Source organism: Podarcis cretensis (genome assembly GCF_951804945.1).
Source record: "Podarcis cretensis genome assembly, chromosome: 7".
Taxonomy (NCBI): domain Eukaryota; kingdom Metazoa; phylum Chordata; class Lepidosauria; order Squamata; family Lacertidae; genus Podarcis; species Podarcis cretensis.
The window spans coordinates 59,147,600-59,161,873 of NC_137176.1; the positions used below are offsets into that span (position 1 = coordinate 59,147,600).

Below are 14,274 nucleotides of genomic sequence, written 5' to 3' on the forward strand. Positions count from 1 at the left end.
GAGGCTGAAGGCACTTTCTACCACCTTTGGTGGACCTGCCCAAAGGTTAAAGCTTTCTGGGAAATGATCTATAATGAAATTAAGAAGGTCCTTAAGTGGACTTTTCCTAAGAAACCAGAGGCTTTCCTCTTGGGCATGGTTGGCCAAATGGTGCTAAGGAAGGATAGGATTTTCTTTATGTACGCCACCACAGCAGCAAGAATTCTACTGGCAAAGTATTGGAAGACGCAAGAACTACCTACTCTGGAAGAATGGCAAACAAAGGTGATTGACTTTATGGGACTGGCCGAGATGACGGGCAGAATCCGCGACCATGGGAAAGAGACAGTGGAAGAGGACTGGAAGAAATTTAAAATATATCTTAAAAATAACTGTAAAATTGAGGAATGTTAAGATGTCAGGGGGTAAGAGGTAAAGAATTGCAGCAGTAATCAAAAAAAAACTAAAGGAATCTTTATGAAAGGGAATTAAGATAATTGACCTAAGGGTTGCTAAAGAACCACCAAACAAGGATGCAGGGATGGGGAGGTATGGGGAAGTCAAAAGAAAGAAGGGTATGAAATGATGAGTTTGAAGTTATATTGTTTTGTATTGTTTTTGTTATCTGTTTGAAAAACGAATAAAAATTATTTTAAAAAAAAAAAAAAGAGAAAAACAGAGAGAGAAATAACTATGGTAGTTACAAAAAGGGATTTGATGTGGTGGGAAACTTTAAACCTGAAGGCTTCATCGAAGCCTAAAGGCAACTTAAATAATGTGGACATGCTTTTACTGTTCACAAAGGGTACTAATTTCATTGTACTAGCAAAAACTGCTCTCTACAATTTTTTTAATCCCCTCAATAGCTGAAGTTCTAGCTTGCCTATCGTTCCTCCAGTGAACTTTGTTCCTGTGCTACTAATCACAAGCCTAAGCAATCTTCTTGCAGCATTCATTCAGTTTTTGGCCTCTCTTGACATCATCAGGAAGGGTCAAAATTGTGGGGGGTTGTTTTTCACCAGGAAGATACCTGCAAGTAGGCACTGGACTCAGACCAGAAAGCAGCTGTCATGTGTTAAGTGCTCTGTCACTGCTAGTGACCTAGGGGTGAAATCCTTTATATCGTATTACCCGTTCCATGTACTTTCTTTTCCTAAAGCGTATGGAATGTTTTTTAAACTTCAGTGAATGGTTGTGTTTTAACTGTGGAATCCGCATGCCTAGCCTTAGTACATTAATAAAAATGAAAAGGGCAAGGCCATTCTGACTTCCTTCTGCTTATCTTGAACCACCTAAAAAAGCACCACTTTGAATGAATACTACACAGATTATACACTGAAAAAGGTATTGTTTTACTAGCATTGCTCTATAAGGTAAGCAATTTCTGAAGCCACAGCCAGTTATTTTGAGAACATGCACTATCTGGTTGTCCACACTAAAGAGAATTAAAGTGGGGAAGGAGTACTGTATTTTTCCGTGTATAAGACTAGGTTTCCCCCCTAAAAATAATGTCAAAAATTAGGGGGCGTCTTATACACGGATACACCTCCCCCATTTTCTTAAATCTGAGTCCCCCAAAATAGGGGGTGTCTTATACATGGAGGCGTCTTATAGACGGAAAAATACAGTAGGTAAATTCTTGGCATTTAACAGAAGAGCCTACTGCAATAATGATAGTCAATGCTCAACTTTGTTTAAAGCATCTTTCCAATATGAGACATTTCCCTTGTATTCCAGGGTCACTTGTGAAAAATTTTTTTTCCTTGTCTATTTTGCAAAAAGCAGGTTGCAAACTACCGGTATGTGATACTGGATGCATAATTGTTAATGCCAACTGTGTATTTTTTAAAAGGCACTTAAACACAAAAATATAATACTGAACCACTTAAGGAAGCATATTTGTAGTTCAGTTGGCTGTGCTTTGGCTGAGGACATGGGAAGGTGTTCTATATTGTGTCTGATTATCTCTGTATTATCTACCCTGGCGGGTAGCAGCTTTCCAGGGCCTCCGATGAAATCTTTCCCCCATTTCCTAGTCTTTCTCCTACATAATATACATGAGCCATGGTATCTGCCCTAGTTCCCAGCTATGGAAGTGCTAAGACTACAGCTATTGAGGAAAGGATTTTGCATTTGTACTAAAACTAGTTGTAGTTAGGAGCTTCCACTATAGCAGAGGTGGGGAACCTTTGGCTTGCCGGATGTGGCTGGACTAAAACTCCTTCCATCCCTAATCATTAGTGATAGCGGAATCCAAAAAATACCTAAAAGGCCACAGGGTCCCCATCCCTGCTAAGCTGGAGCTAGCGCTGATAAAAGGTATCAGAAAAATTCAAAAGCGGAAGTTGGATTTGCACAGCAGCTGTTCTGGGCTTCAAGGAATTATTTGACTACATTAGTCAAACGACAATCTCCACAACTGGAATGGAGAGAACTCTGTTGCTCTGGCCTGGCGGTGGACTTAAAGTTTTGCTCTGTCCTGCTCTAAGTATTATCTGCCATTCCATCTTGGGGAGGTGGGTAGGGGGTGGAACATATTGTATTTTCACCTGCATCTTCCTCTTGCCAGTATCATGCCAGCCTAGTTCTTGTGTCATTTCACACCTATTTGGTTAGTTGCTTATGGGCCTTAAAACATTTTATTTTATTTGTTTTCAGAACGTATACCCTGCATTCTCACCAAGGTTTCAAGACGGCTAGCAACAAAAACATGTACAAGAAAAAAAGAGAACAAAATTTAATTGTAGTCTGTCATGTTATGCTTGTGAGTCACACAGAGAGCAATGCCGCGGTGGGGCTTATAGATGTTAATAACAACAATCTGGAACAATCCATTTTGGTTTAATCAGTGGCCACCTCTATTAGCATAGGTTGTGCATCATTAATGTCAATGGGTCTTCCATCTGAGTAAATGTTAAGGCTGCAACCCTGTGGACAAGTTTGTGGGAATTGTGGGGATTGAGCTAAAAGACAAAAAACAATTCACTTCAAAAGGAATCTTCATTTCTGTTCTGGCTACTTTTCTGTGTGCTTCAAGCCTTAGGATTCAGTCTTATATACTGTACACATTTAACTGGGGGTAAGTTCTGTTTAGCTCAACAAGACTTACTTGTCTGACATAGGTCAGCTTGCACTGCCAATTCCGAGAGCTGTGGTTTGCCACGATGCATTGCAATTTTTAAATTCAAATTATTGTATGCAGTGCCATTTTTCTAGAAAAAGAAGTGCCAGAACTCACCATGGCTATCTCCCTTGTTCTCTAATAATGGCACCAGCACCCACCTGAGAGGTGCAGGAACTGAGTTCCGGCAAGTTCCAGCTGGGGGGGGGGGGAGCCCTGCACAACATCATCTAATGTGAAAAGGATCTAGGAGTCTTAGCAGACCACAAGCTTAACAAGAGTCAACAGTATAATGCAGCAGCAAAAAAAAGCTGATGCAATTTAGGCTGCATCAACTGGAGTCTAACAACCAAATCAAGGGAAGTCATAATCTTGCTCTATTCTGCCTTGGTCAGACTCCACTTTGAGTCCTGTGTCCAGTTCTGGGCACCACAGTTCAAGAAGGATATTGACAAGCTGGAAGGTCTGCAGAGAAGGGTGACTATGATGCTAAAAGGGTCTGGAAACCAAGTCTTATCAGCAAAGTAGAATGCCTATTAGCATTCATACTTTCAGGTGTATATTCCTGAAGACTCAAGGGCTTTCTGCAAGGAACCTCCGTACATTGCAGAACTCAGTTCAGTCCCCAGCCAGCATGGCCAGCGGCCAAGGAGGATGAGACTTTTAGACATCCCTAGAATTGCACTGGCCATCCTGAAAATCCAACAACATCTCGAAAGCCACGGTTCCTTCACCCCTGCCTGAAGTAATTAAATAAGTGAGATATGAACAATCAAGGTCCTCCGACGCTAAATCCAAGAGCACAATTATAACGATTCACAATTCCCCAACAGTGGCTGCCATCAGCCCGTGCAAAGTGCAAGATGAGAGCAAAAGAGGCGCTACTTCCGCGCCCTGGTGCGCCTCCCGACGTTGCTCCCATGAGCCCCAGCCAGCACGCCCAATGGTCAGGGATGAGGGGAGCTGGAGCGCAGCAGCCTCTGGAGAGGCAACTAGGTTGGAGAGGGCTGCGCTCGGCGCACTTACCCAGCGTAGCGGTTGCCGTAAGGGGAGCTTCGTCCTGCCACAGCCTGCAGGAGCAGCGGCAGCAGCAGCAGCAGCAGCGGCCGGAGCGGGAGAAAAGGCGCGGGCGCCGCCGCCTGAAGTTCCATGGTCGCGCTCGGAGCCAGGATGGAGCTGCCCTGCGCGCCCCTCCGCCTCTGCCGGGCGTACAAAGGAGCCGGCCCGCCGGAGCCAGGAGGCGGGAGGGAGGAGCAGCAGCGTGGATCAGCCTCCACCCCCGACGCGCTTCTCTTTTCTGGGAGGGGCGCGGGGAGCGGGGGCGCCTGGCTGCTTTGAGGCTGGAGCAACAGGCAAGTTCACTGGGAAGAAAGTTGAGCGCGCTTCTCCAGCCGGGTGGGGGGGGGGGGGCTCGACGGAGACCAATCGAGGAGGCGCGCAATTTTTTAAGCGGAGTCCAAAGAGCGCAATTGAGGGTACATACGGTATATACAACCTGAGTCCACACTGGAGGGGCTCACAGCATTAACACCCCGAGAAGGACTTATTTCTCTCATAGCCTAAGCCTTGGATTCAAGCAGAAATTAAGCTAGGCAACAGGAAGATACAATGAGAGGCAAAGGAGGTGCTGTGGGATTGGTGGACGTCAATGTTTGTTTTCCTTTTAAGTGTTTATATTATTAATTTGTAAGATTTGGATTTTTATATGCTTGTTTTTGTGTATTGTTATTTTTTGTGGTTGTTGTTGTTGTGTGGAAAATACTAATAAAATTTACTATTTAATAAATTATAATAATAATAATAATAATAAGAAGAAGAAGAAATTAAGCTTGGCTTTCCCTCTCGTCCTTCTTCCTTCTGCCTGCTGGTAGCCACCCCTCTCTCTCCTTCTCTCTCTCTCTCTCTCTCACACTGTCCTGACTATCAACAAGTTGATACCACAAACTTGACATGAGCCAACAGTGTGACGCGGCAGCTAAAAAAGCCAATGCAATTCTGGGCTGCATCAATAGGAGTATTGCATCTAGATCAAGGGAAGTAATAGTGCCACTGTATTCTGCTCTGGTCAGACCTCACCTGGAGTACTGTGTCCAGTTCTGGGCACCACAGTTCAAGAAGGACACTGACAAACTGGAACGTGTCCAGAGGAGGGCAACCAAAATGGTCAAAGGCCTGGAAACGATGCCTTATGAAGAACGGCTAAGGGAGCTGGGATGTTTAGCCTGGAGAAGAGGAGGTTAAGGGGTGATAAGATAGCAATGTTCAAATATATAAAAGGATGTCACATAGAGGAGGGAGAAAGGCTGTTTTCTGCTGCTCCAGAGAAGCGGACACGGAGCAATGGTTCCAAACTACAAGAAAAAAGATTCCACCTAAACATTAGGAAGAACTTCCTGACAGTAAGAGCTGTTCGACAGTGGAATTTGCTGCCAAGGAGTGTGGTGGAGTCTCCTTCTTTGGAGGTCTTTAAGCAGAGGCTTGACAACCATATGTCAGGAGTGCTCTGATGGTGTTTCCTGCTTGGCAGGGGGTTGGACTCGATGGCCCTTGTGGTCTCTTCCAACTCTATGATTCTGTGATTCTAAGTTGAGGGAGAGGGGCCTACCCATTTGACCCACTTCCTTTGTTACCCTAATGACCCTTCCTTAGGGCCATTACCAAGAAGCTGGCCTGGCCACTCCAACAACTGAATCCTTGCTGGATCCAGGAATTAGAACGTACTCAGACATACAGCCTAATCCTGCCTACCAAACTCTCAGCAATATTTACTATTGATGGAGGATTGGCTTGTACCTTGTTTTGTCAGCTAACACACCCTCTTCCCCATCACTACACATGTAAAAGAGTAGTGCTGAAACAAAGATCAGCCATCTATATACTGAAAGGGTAACAAAGATAGAATGGAAAGATATTTGACATGCACATACAAAATAAAAACATTCCCATGGGTGGCTTCTCTAAACAACTGTGATTCTTCAAGGGCTTTAATTTCAGCTGAGCTCTTGGTGGCAAAAGCTAAGTTTCACTCCTGGGGGGCCACTGCAGAACATGCAGTTGAACTTTGCACTGATGATAAATGATGATGACGATGATGGATGTGCAGGGATGTATTTAGATTGCAAGCTCCCTGGGTCTTCTTCTGCTCTGCAAAGCACTGTGCACATGGACGTATGTATGCAAATAATAATAATTTCTGAGGGAACTGTGCAAAATGTACTCTAATGCACCTGGCAGCAGTGCCAGTGGGCAGCAGCTCTTTGAGCAAAGGTGAGTAGGTGAGACTCATTATTTTAATTTCCCACAATGCATTGCTTTGTGAAATGTGCTTGGTGAACTCATAACCATGGGCGTAGCCAGGATTTTTGTTGGGGGGCAGGCCTTTTGTTACGGGGAGGCAGAACCTCCATTATGTTATGTATTTTTATTGATTTAGGGGGGCAGCTACCCCTCCCTGCCCCCCTGGCTACGCCCATGCTCATAATGCTGAGAAGGTAGGATATTAAGTGGTGCCCAGGGCAAACATCACTGGTGGGTGCTGTCAGCTTCTCAAGGAGGCCAGTTCCTGACTCTAGCTCACAAGTCAACAATTGGTCAGTACAGCTATTCCTTTTTGGGATGCTGAAAAACAATCACATGCCTCAGGCCATCTAGGGAATTCATGGCACATGTGTGATTCGGACCAGAGTTTTCTTTGATCACAGCTCAGTCTATTCCCTATGCTATTGCTGCTTTCTCTTTGTGAGTTGAAGCTATAAAACTAAATTGTGGGGTTTAAAATTTTTTTCCCTGGTTGTATTTGAATATGTGAATGCATCTTCAGCATTTTCTAATTTGTTCTGCAAAAGAAAAGCCTGCAACTTTGTAGAAGACACTGGTCTTCTGCAGAGAGCTTCAAACACACACAACATATCTTTATGTATTTTAAAATTAATACCACTTAAAATAAAAAAAAACTCTCTAAGGCAGTTTATAGTAAAAATAGAATAGTAAAAATGGAAACAACATTCAGTAAAATTGCCTTAAAACTGGATCACAACAAGATAAAAGCACAAATGTATATCACAAAACTGAGCATTCTGTCTCCCCCAAATTCTCCTAGCCATTTTTCAAGCAACTTTTAAAAACCTTGACTTCTGATGATGCAGCAGAGAGTGAAAAAAGAAACACTGGCTACATGTGTAAATGTTTCCCCACATATCTCTGGATCTAAGCCAAAAGCACATTTCTTTGTGTACCATTTGTGGCTGTAGTAAGAGCTCTTTCCATCCCCTACTCTAACACAGTGAGAAACATGAAGCAAGATTATAAAGTATTTTTATATGTCTAACTTAGGGAATGGTATAGCAGCACAGAGCTATACCAAATTATTAATGGTGTGATCCTATTTATGGCTTACTGAGAAGCAATATACACTGAGTTCAATGGTACTTACTTCCAGGAAAGTGTGTTTAGGATTGCAGCCTAAATCATTCTTGGCCCCAGGTTGACACCAGGATAATAATAATAATAATAATAATAAGGCAAGTGTATGAGCCTATCATTCTGTGTTTTAAATGTGCTGCATAGTACAACATGCCACCAGCCTGCATCTTAGATCACAGGAGATGGTTGCCTATTTATCCCTGAGAAACAAATGCATGGATATGGATCTTTAGAAATGTATCCCAAGGTGTGTTTTTTTTAAATTATTATTTCTTTGTTACTCAAAGACTAGTTAAAAACAGAGATTCACGCCGATCACAGGAAAACGAAAGCTTTGCCATCAGTCTGACCTATTGCTTTCTCCTGACATTTGACAGTTTAATTGGCAGTGCCTGGTGTGGTGGGTGCCTGTGTGCCGGCAGGGTTAATCCCATATAGCACATGCTCGTGCTTTGCAAAGCCCTTGCAGAGAAACAACAATGATAAATAGCTGGCGGCATCTGGTCAACAAAAGGGGGTGTTTTCCAGCAACAAAAGGATTTGGCATCTTGGCATTTCACAGTTTGCAAACAACATAATCCACATGGCAAAGGCACCGGTAAGCCACCAAATGCTGTTCTAATTCTGAGGCTGGTTCTCAAAGAGTCTTCTAAAAGTGTTCCTGAAGTCAGATGAATGACTTGTGTCTGGCTTGTGTGCTGCAGCCAGCAGAGATCAAGCGACATGCTTGCCTTTATTTTTGTGTGATGCAAAGAGTTCATTCCCCATTCTAGTACTTCAAGGGTTGCAAAAGCCTACCCAGAAGTGCATAGCTTCTCCCACTCCCACCCTCTCCCACTCAATCTTTCTATATATACTACCCAAGTGAGCTGCTCCTTTGGCGAAAAACCAAGCAGATGTGGACCAGCTTCAGCAATTCCGGAGATATAGATCTATTTAATGGCCTCAGCTGTTACTGCAGATTCCCAATCCCACCCTGCCACTCCCTCCTCCAGGAGCCTCCCAAAGTCCAATTGCTACACCATGCTAATTCAGTAGCAAGTTTTCACATGCTATGAAATCATTCCAGAGCAGATCAATAAATAGTTTTTGGTGGTAGCTATAGGAAACGTGCATGTGGCCAAAGGGTGCGGTTCTGCAACCATTTAAGCCTTATCGGATTTCCTTTGCGAAGGGTCAGTGGATGAGCTCACTTTCATATCCACAGCCCTTCATGTTTTTGTTTCCTGCTTGCCTGAGGCATCTAATCATAAGCCTGCATTTTTATTAAAGCTTATATGTTTAATCAGGGCTTGTATTTTAAAATGAGCTTAAAGATTTTCAAATGTTTTATGCCAGGCAGAAGACCAGCTGCCTAGAAAAACCTTGGCAAGATGTTTTTTCTCCTAGACAAGGGGGCCCCCTGATTTATAGCAGAAAACAATTCTCAAAGTCGTAAAAAGGGAATTACAGGCTGAGAGCCAAGGTTACACTGACCCTACAAATTAAGGGTTGATAAATAGTAAAATGAGCCATATCTTCTTCCTAAGGTTAAAAAGGCCAAGAGCAAATTGAAAAGCAACTGGTCTGGCTGGCAGAAAGAGAGCATTTTTGGGAAGTCTTTTCTAAAGCTGTTTCTTTCTTAAACTGAGATCCTTTTAAGATTTCTTTTCCTTTTAAAAGGTTATTTATGTATTAAATATATTAGCTTAAATATAATTATGCAAAGGATTTAAGAAATGCTAGATTCTTATTTCATATAGTTGTAAGAGTTGTAACTATCCTGAAATTAAGTCAGCCACCAGCCCAGCCTCCTGCCAGACAGGAGACGCCATCGAGCACTCCTGATATATGGTTGTCAGGCCTTTTGTTTAGAAACCTTCAAATGAAGGAGATCTCTCAATGTTGATGTGAACTCAAAATCCTTGACATATGTTTAAGATAAAAATTCAAGATTAACCATCTGTTTTGGAAGGCAATAGGGCAAGGAGGGCAAGAGGTGAGCTGGTAATTAAGGTTCCTTGTTGAGACACATGTAAGATATATTACTACTTATTTGTCATTTATAGATAGAAGAATATATAGCTTTTTGTTTCCCAAAAAAGGGCATGAGGAAATGGGTGTATCTTTTGTGATTGGTTCTAGCAAACAGCCAATAGGAATTTCAACCAGGCTGATTGGACTGAGGCAGCCACAGGAGGAGCAAGGGGGCTGGATTAAGGAAATATAAGTGCTGGCCAGAATGGCAGGAGGCCAGGCCAGAGCTTGGTAACCATATACCACTGTGCCTCATATTTATTTGTCTGACAAATAAATTATTATTTTAATTTCTCTATTGCTGTGTTGAATATTTCATTCCAGCTAAGCGTTAACCACAAGCAGGGTGCTACATGCCCACCACCCGGGCTAGGCTAGTTGTTCCTGTCGTTGTTCCTTTCATTTCTCTACCACTTTATACTTTTAAGGGGGGGGGAAACTCAAAGAAGTTTACAACCTACATTAAACAGGGGCAGACTTGGGTGATGTCCTGGACTGGTTGGACGCAGAGGAATGGTGGGAGGAGCCAGCTGACGAACCACCAAGGGAAGAAGGCTCAGAGCCTTGGTGGGACCATGATGAGTGGTCAGAAGGAGAAGACTGGGAAGGGAAGGTGTCAGAAGATGAAGAGGTAACAGGGCTTAGTGAGCTGGGAGAGTCTCTGACAGAAAGAAGTCCCAAATCAGAAACTGAAGCAGGTGAGTGGGAGGAGGAAAGCCAAGAGACAGAGAGGAAACAGGCTGGTGAGGTGTCATGGGTATCTTCCGTTCATGCTGCGACAAGCTCCCCCCCCCCCCCCCGCCTGTCTCCCAGAACCAGAAGAGGCAGGAAGAGGGTGAAGGAGAGGTTGGCTTCATGCATACACATTCTCTGATTGCTTGGGAAAAGCCCTGGAGGATGTGTCAGGTAATGTGAATCCTCACAGCCTTCTAAGTCCCCCGACTTAGGAGGCTGTGAGGATGCACATTACCTGATTCATTTCCCCATGCCAAACTCAAATTTACTGAAACTGTTATCTGCGCATGTGCTGTCATTTGTGCATGTGCAATGGCTGTCTCCAGCGTACACACCTCAGCTTTACCACAGCTTCTGTTTCCGAATCAGATGGAGGCCATTTTGACAGAAAGTGCATCAAACAGGAATATTTCTCCATAAGATGCAGGACTTCAACTACCAGGGGTGGGAGCAGACTTGAGTTAGTAAAAGTTACCATGTGGTTCTCAGCCTATTTCAAAGTAAATGTACAAGTGTCTATAGAATGGCACCACTACAAATAAATGGTTCAATGTAATTAGCATAAACATTTTCATGAACAACTGAAAACTACCAGAGGTGGCAGAAGTTGAGTTTTATTTGTTCATACCGATATGGAATAATTTAGATACAAAGGCATCTCTAGGCAGGGGGAGAGGAAGGCGGTCCACCCCGGGTGTCACCACTGAGAGGGGTGACAAAATGCCGGGCGGCACTCACCCCAGGGCCTGCAGCGCACCTGAGCCACGCGTCTCTCTTGGGAGTGACGCAGTGGCTTGAGCTCCCGTAGGCTCCGTGTTGCCCCAAACGGTCTGTCCGCCGCCTCACCCTCAGCTGTAGGGTGGCTGAGTGGGTCGAGGCAAGCAGACTCCTCGGAGGCCCCGCGGAACATCCTGCCTTGGCTGGCCCTGCCCCCATGGGTGGCTGGCCCCACCCGTGGGCGCAGGGCATGCACACTGCCCCAGGCACCTGATCGACTTGCTCCGCCGCTGTCTCTAGGTTCACTTCCACAATATAATGCAGATTTTAATAGTATGCAACTCAAACTATTCACAGCTGCAAGGTTTTAATACTAGCCTATCATTATATCCCTGGTTTAAAACCCCAAGTAGGAAGATAAATACTGTGTAAACATACACACATGGTGTCTATAATAATATAGCATTAGGCATATTGTGTACACAAAATTATATTAAAGATAGGCAAAAAAGAAACAATGCTCAGATGTTGTTAATCCATCTGTCACCTGCAAGGGTAGCCAAAGTTACTTGATGATGCCTGCTTGATTAATATTATCATATAGTATGTCTTAACCTGTGTACTGAGAATAACATCTGAAGTCTGTGTACAAAGAAAATGTTCCACATTTCATATTTACACATAAGCTTAAATTAGGAAACACCAAGCTACACGTTCTCATAAATTACGGTACTTTGTCAGTTAAAAAGTATGTCCTTCCAACCTTCTGGAGATACTCAAAGTATTCAGAATTGGAGCTGGCTTCTCTGAGTCTAATATGAGCTGTAATGGTGGCATGATGATCCTGAACAGGTATAGTGCAGGATATGGCGGGTAATTTCATGAAAAGAAGAGGCAGGTAGGAGACAAGTTCTGAATCCTTTCCTTTCCTAAACTTCACTCCATGACATTGCGTCCTCCCCAGTTGATTTTGGTCCAGTGCAATTCCTAGGCTTAGGGGAAAAACAGATGACCAGGAGAGACAGAGAAAAATGACAGGAGGAAGTTGGAGGGGGGCATTGGGTATGTGAAGAGTTCAAACATCCCACAATTATCCCTTTCTTCTCATGGTCACCCACCTCCTGTAGTGGGTCTGCTATCATCACATCTAGACAGACTCAGAGGCAACTAGTTAAACTTAAAGACCAAGTGAGTGTGCATGTTGAACTATTGTATCACATATATATGCTGCAACCGTGAAAAAGGGAAATCTTAAGGAGTAAGAGGAAGAGAGAGTTGCAATGTTCCGAAGCCTGAGATTTCAGAAAATGTTGTTGGCATCCATCTGTCCTGAGAGACAATGGAGTGCCCCTCTGCAGGTGAAGTCAAATCACTGTCTTAACAGCACTAAAGTAACCTCCCCAGGGCACAAGCTGGGCAGTGTGTATGGAGGTCCTGGGTTGTCTAGACAAGAACCCCCTCTTGGCCTCACTGATGTGGTCCAAAGGAAAGCAGAGCAATATGCTTGGCATCAGCTTGGCTGCAGGAGTTGCCAAAAGAAGGCATACGAGGTGCCACCCAACTGCCTTAGGGAGTCCACACCGGATTTGTGTAAAGTTTAAAGGTAAAGGTAAAGGTACCCCTGCCCATACGGGCCAGTCTTGACAGACTCTGGGGTTGTGCGCCCATCTCACTTAAGAGGCCAGGGGCCAGCGCTGTCCGGAGACACTTCCGGGTCACGTGGCCAGCGTGACATCGCTGCTCTGGCCAGAGCCAGAGCCGCACACGGAAACGCTGTTTACCTTCCCGCTGGTAAGCGGTCCCTATTTATCTACTTGCACCCGGAGGTGCTTTCGAACTGCTAGGTTGGCAGGCGCTGGGACCGAGCAGCGGGAGCGCACCCCGCCGCAGGGATTCGAACCGCCGACCTTTCGATCGGCAAGCCCTAGGCGCTGAGGCTTTAACCCACAGCGCCACCTGCGTCCTGTGTAAAGTTTACTCCTTAGCTTTTTCTTCTCCTGAAGATATGCTGCAAGACAGCAGAAGTTTAGGAGCAGGGTTTTCCTTCTTCTAGAGAGGCTATCTTCCCAGGTGGACGAGTTCCATCTGCCCCTCACTTCCAACATCCCTGAGCATTGGCCATGATGGCTGGGGCTGATGGGAGTTGGAATCCAAAAATCTCGAGGCGCACATGTTTAGCCACCCTTGAATATTGTGTCCATTCTTCACCAATATCTAAATTCTGTGCATGAATTTTGAGAACCTACTAAAAGGGAAGCATATGCTTTCATGCATCATAATATAGATTAAAGCAAAGTTGTATTGCAAAAACACACTGGTAGCTTCTGAGCTCTCTCATTACAGCAGCACACATGAAATGTAAAGCCATCTTAGGAACAGAATAATTTCCTGCCATCTAGTGTCAGAAACAATGTACCGGTAGTTTATGCCTTTTGCCATTAATGGAGTTTATATAGTTTCTCTGATGAGCAGAATATTGCAAAATACACACTTACAAAGATTCAAAATAAAGGTACAGCTTTTATTAATGCTTTAGCCTTAACATAAGTAGTTTTATATATATGACAAGATGATATCTATCGTACCAACTTACTGTATTTGCTTAAAATCCAATATATTGTTTATAGATCTCACTGTTACAGATATGCAGGACTATAGCAGAACATGGCATATTTTTCAAAAGTTCCATAGGCTATTCTACACCCCACACTGTGTTTGATATGCTAAATAATATTAACAGGATTGCCCTATGAACAGAGGCATTTAAAGGAAACATCATAAGAGTGCCAAACTCTTGCATGGTATATCAGAGCACAGGACAGAACTAGTAAGAATAAAATAAAAATGAATGCATTTAATGACATATAAACTCAAGGATAATTGCAAAATGGTTGGACTTGTATAATGTACAGATAGGGATGGGAATTGCCACTTACATATCATGATTCCCAAAGAGTCCTGAGTCAATAACAGGTCTTGCCAACTGTGCTAGCGACCTTGGAAAACCTTCAGCCAATAACAGACGAGGCCTTTACTACAATACATCTGAATTTCTAGCTGTCTATTTAAAGGGATGATAGCAATGCCAGGTTTCAACACCCTGGAGCTGCGCTATATGAAAGAAAGAACACTCACTGTTTTTGTGAAGTTGTGACAATGCTGAATATAAGCTAGTCATGCTATCATGAATGTGAATTCCCAAGGTGAATGGGGACCTGGAAGTTACATGCATTCTATTGTCATCTGGGCCCAGTGTCAGGGCAGTATGAGAGCTAAGCTGTAGT

General features: G+C 43.8%; 1 protein-coding gene across 4 annotated transcripts in view; it reads right to left on the reverse strand.

Annotated features, from left to right (window-relative positions):
- Window positions 1-5,833, reverse strand: part of CPA6 (carboxypeptidase A6) — a 52,905-nt gene extending 47,072 nt beyond the window's left edge. For 2 of the 4 annotated variants that reach the window (XM_079983147.1, XM_079983145.1), the window contains exon 1: window positions 4,127-4,375. In XM_079983147.1, coding sequence (XP_079839273.1) covers window positions 4,127-4,251 — 125 coding nt within the window. In that variant the 5' untranslated portion in view covers window positions 4,252-4,375. Of the gene's footprint in view, window positions 1-4,126; window positions 4,376-5,758 lie in introns of those variants that run through there. The other 2 variants (XM_079983146.1, XM_079983148.1) reach the window with 2 other exon arrangements.
- Between the last annotated feature and the right edge of the window lie 8,441 nt (window positions 5,834-14,274).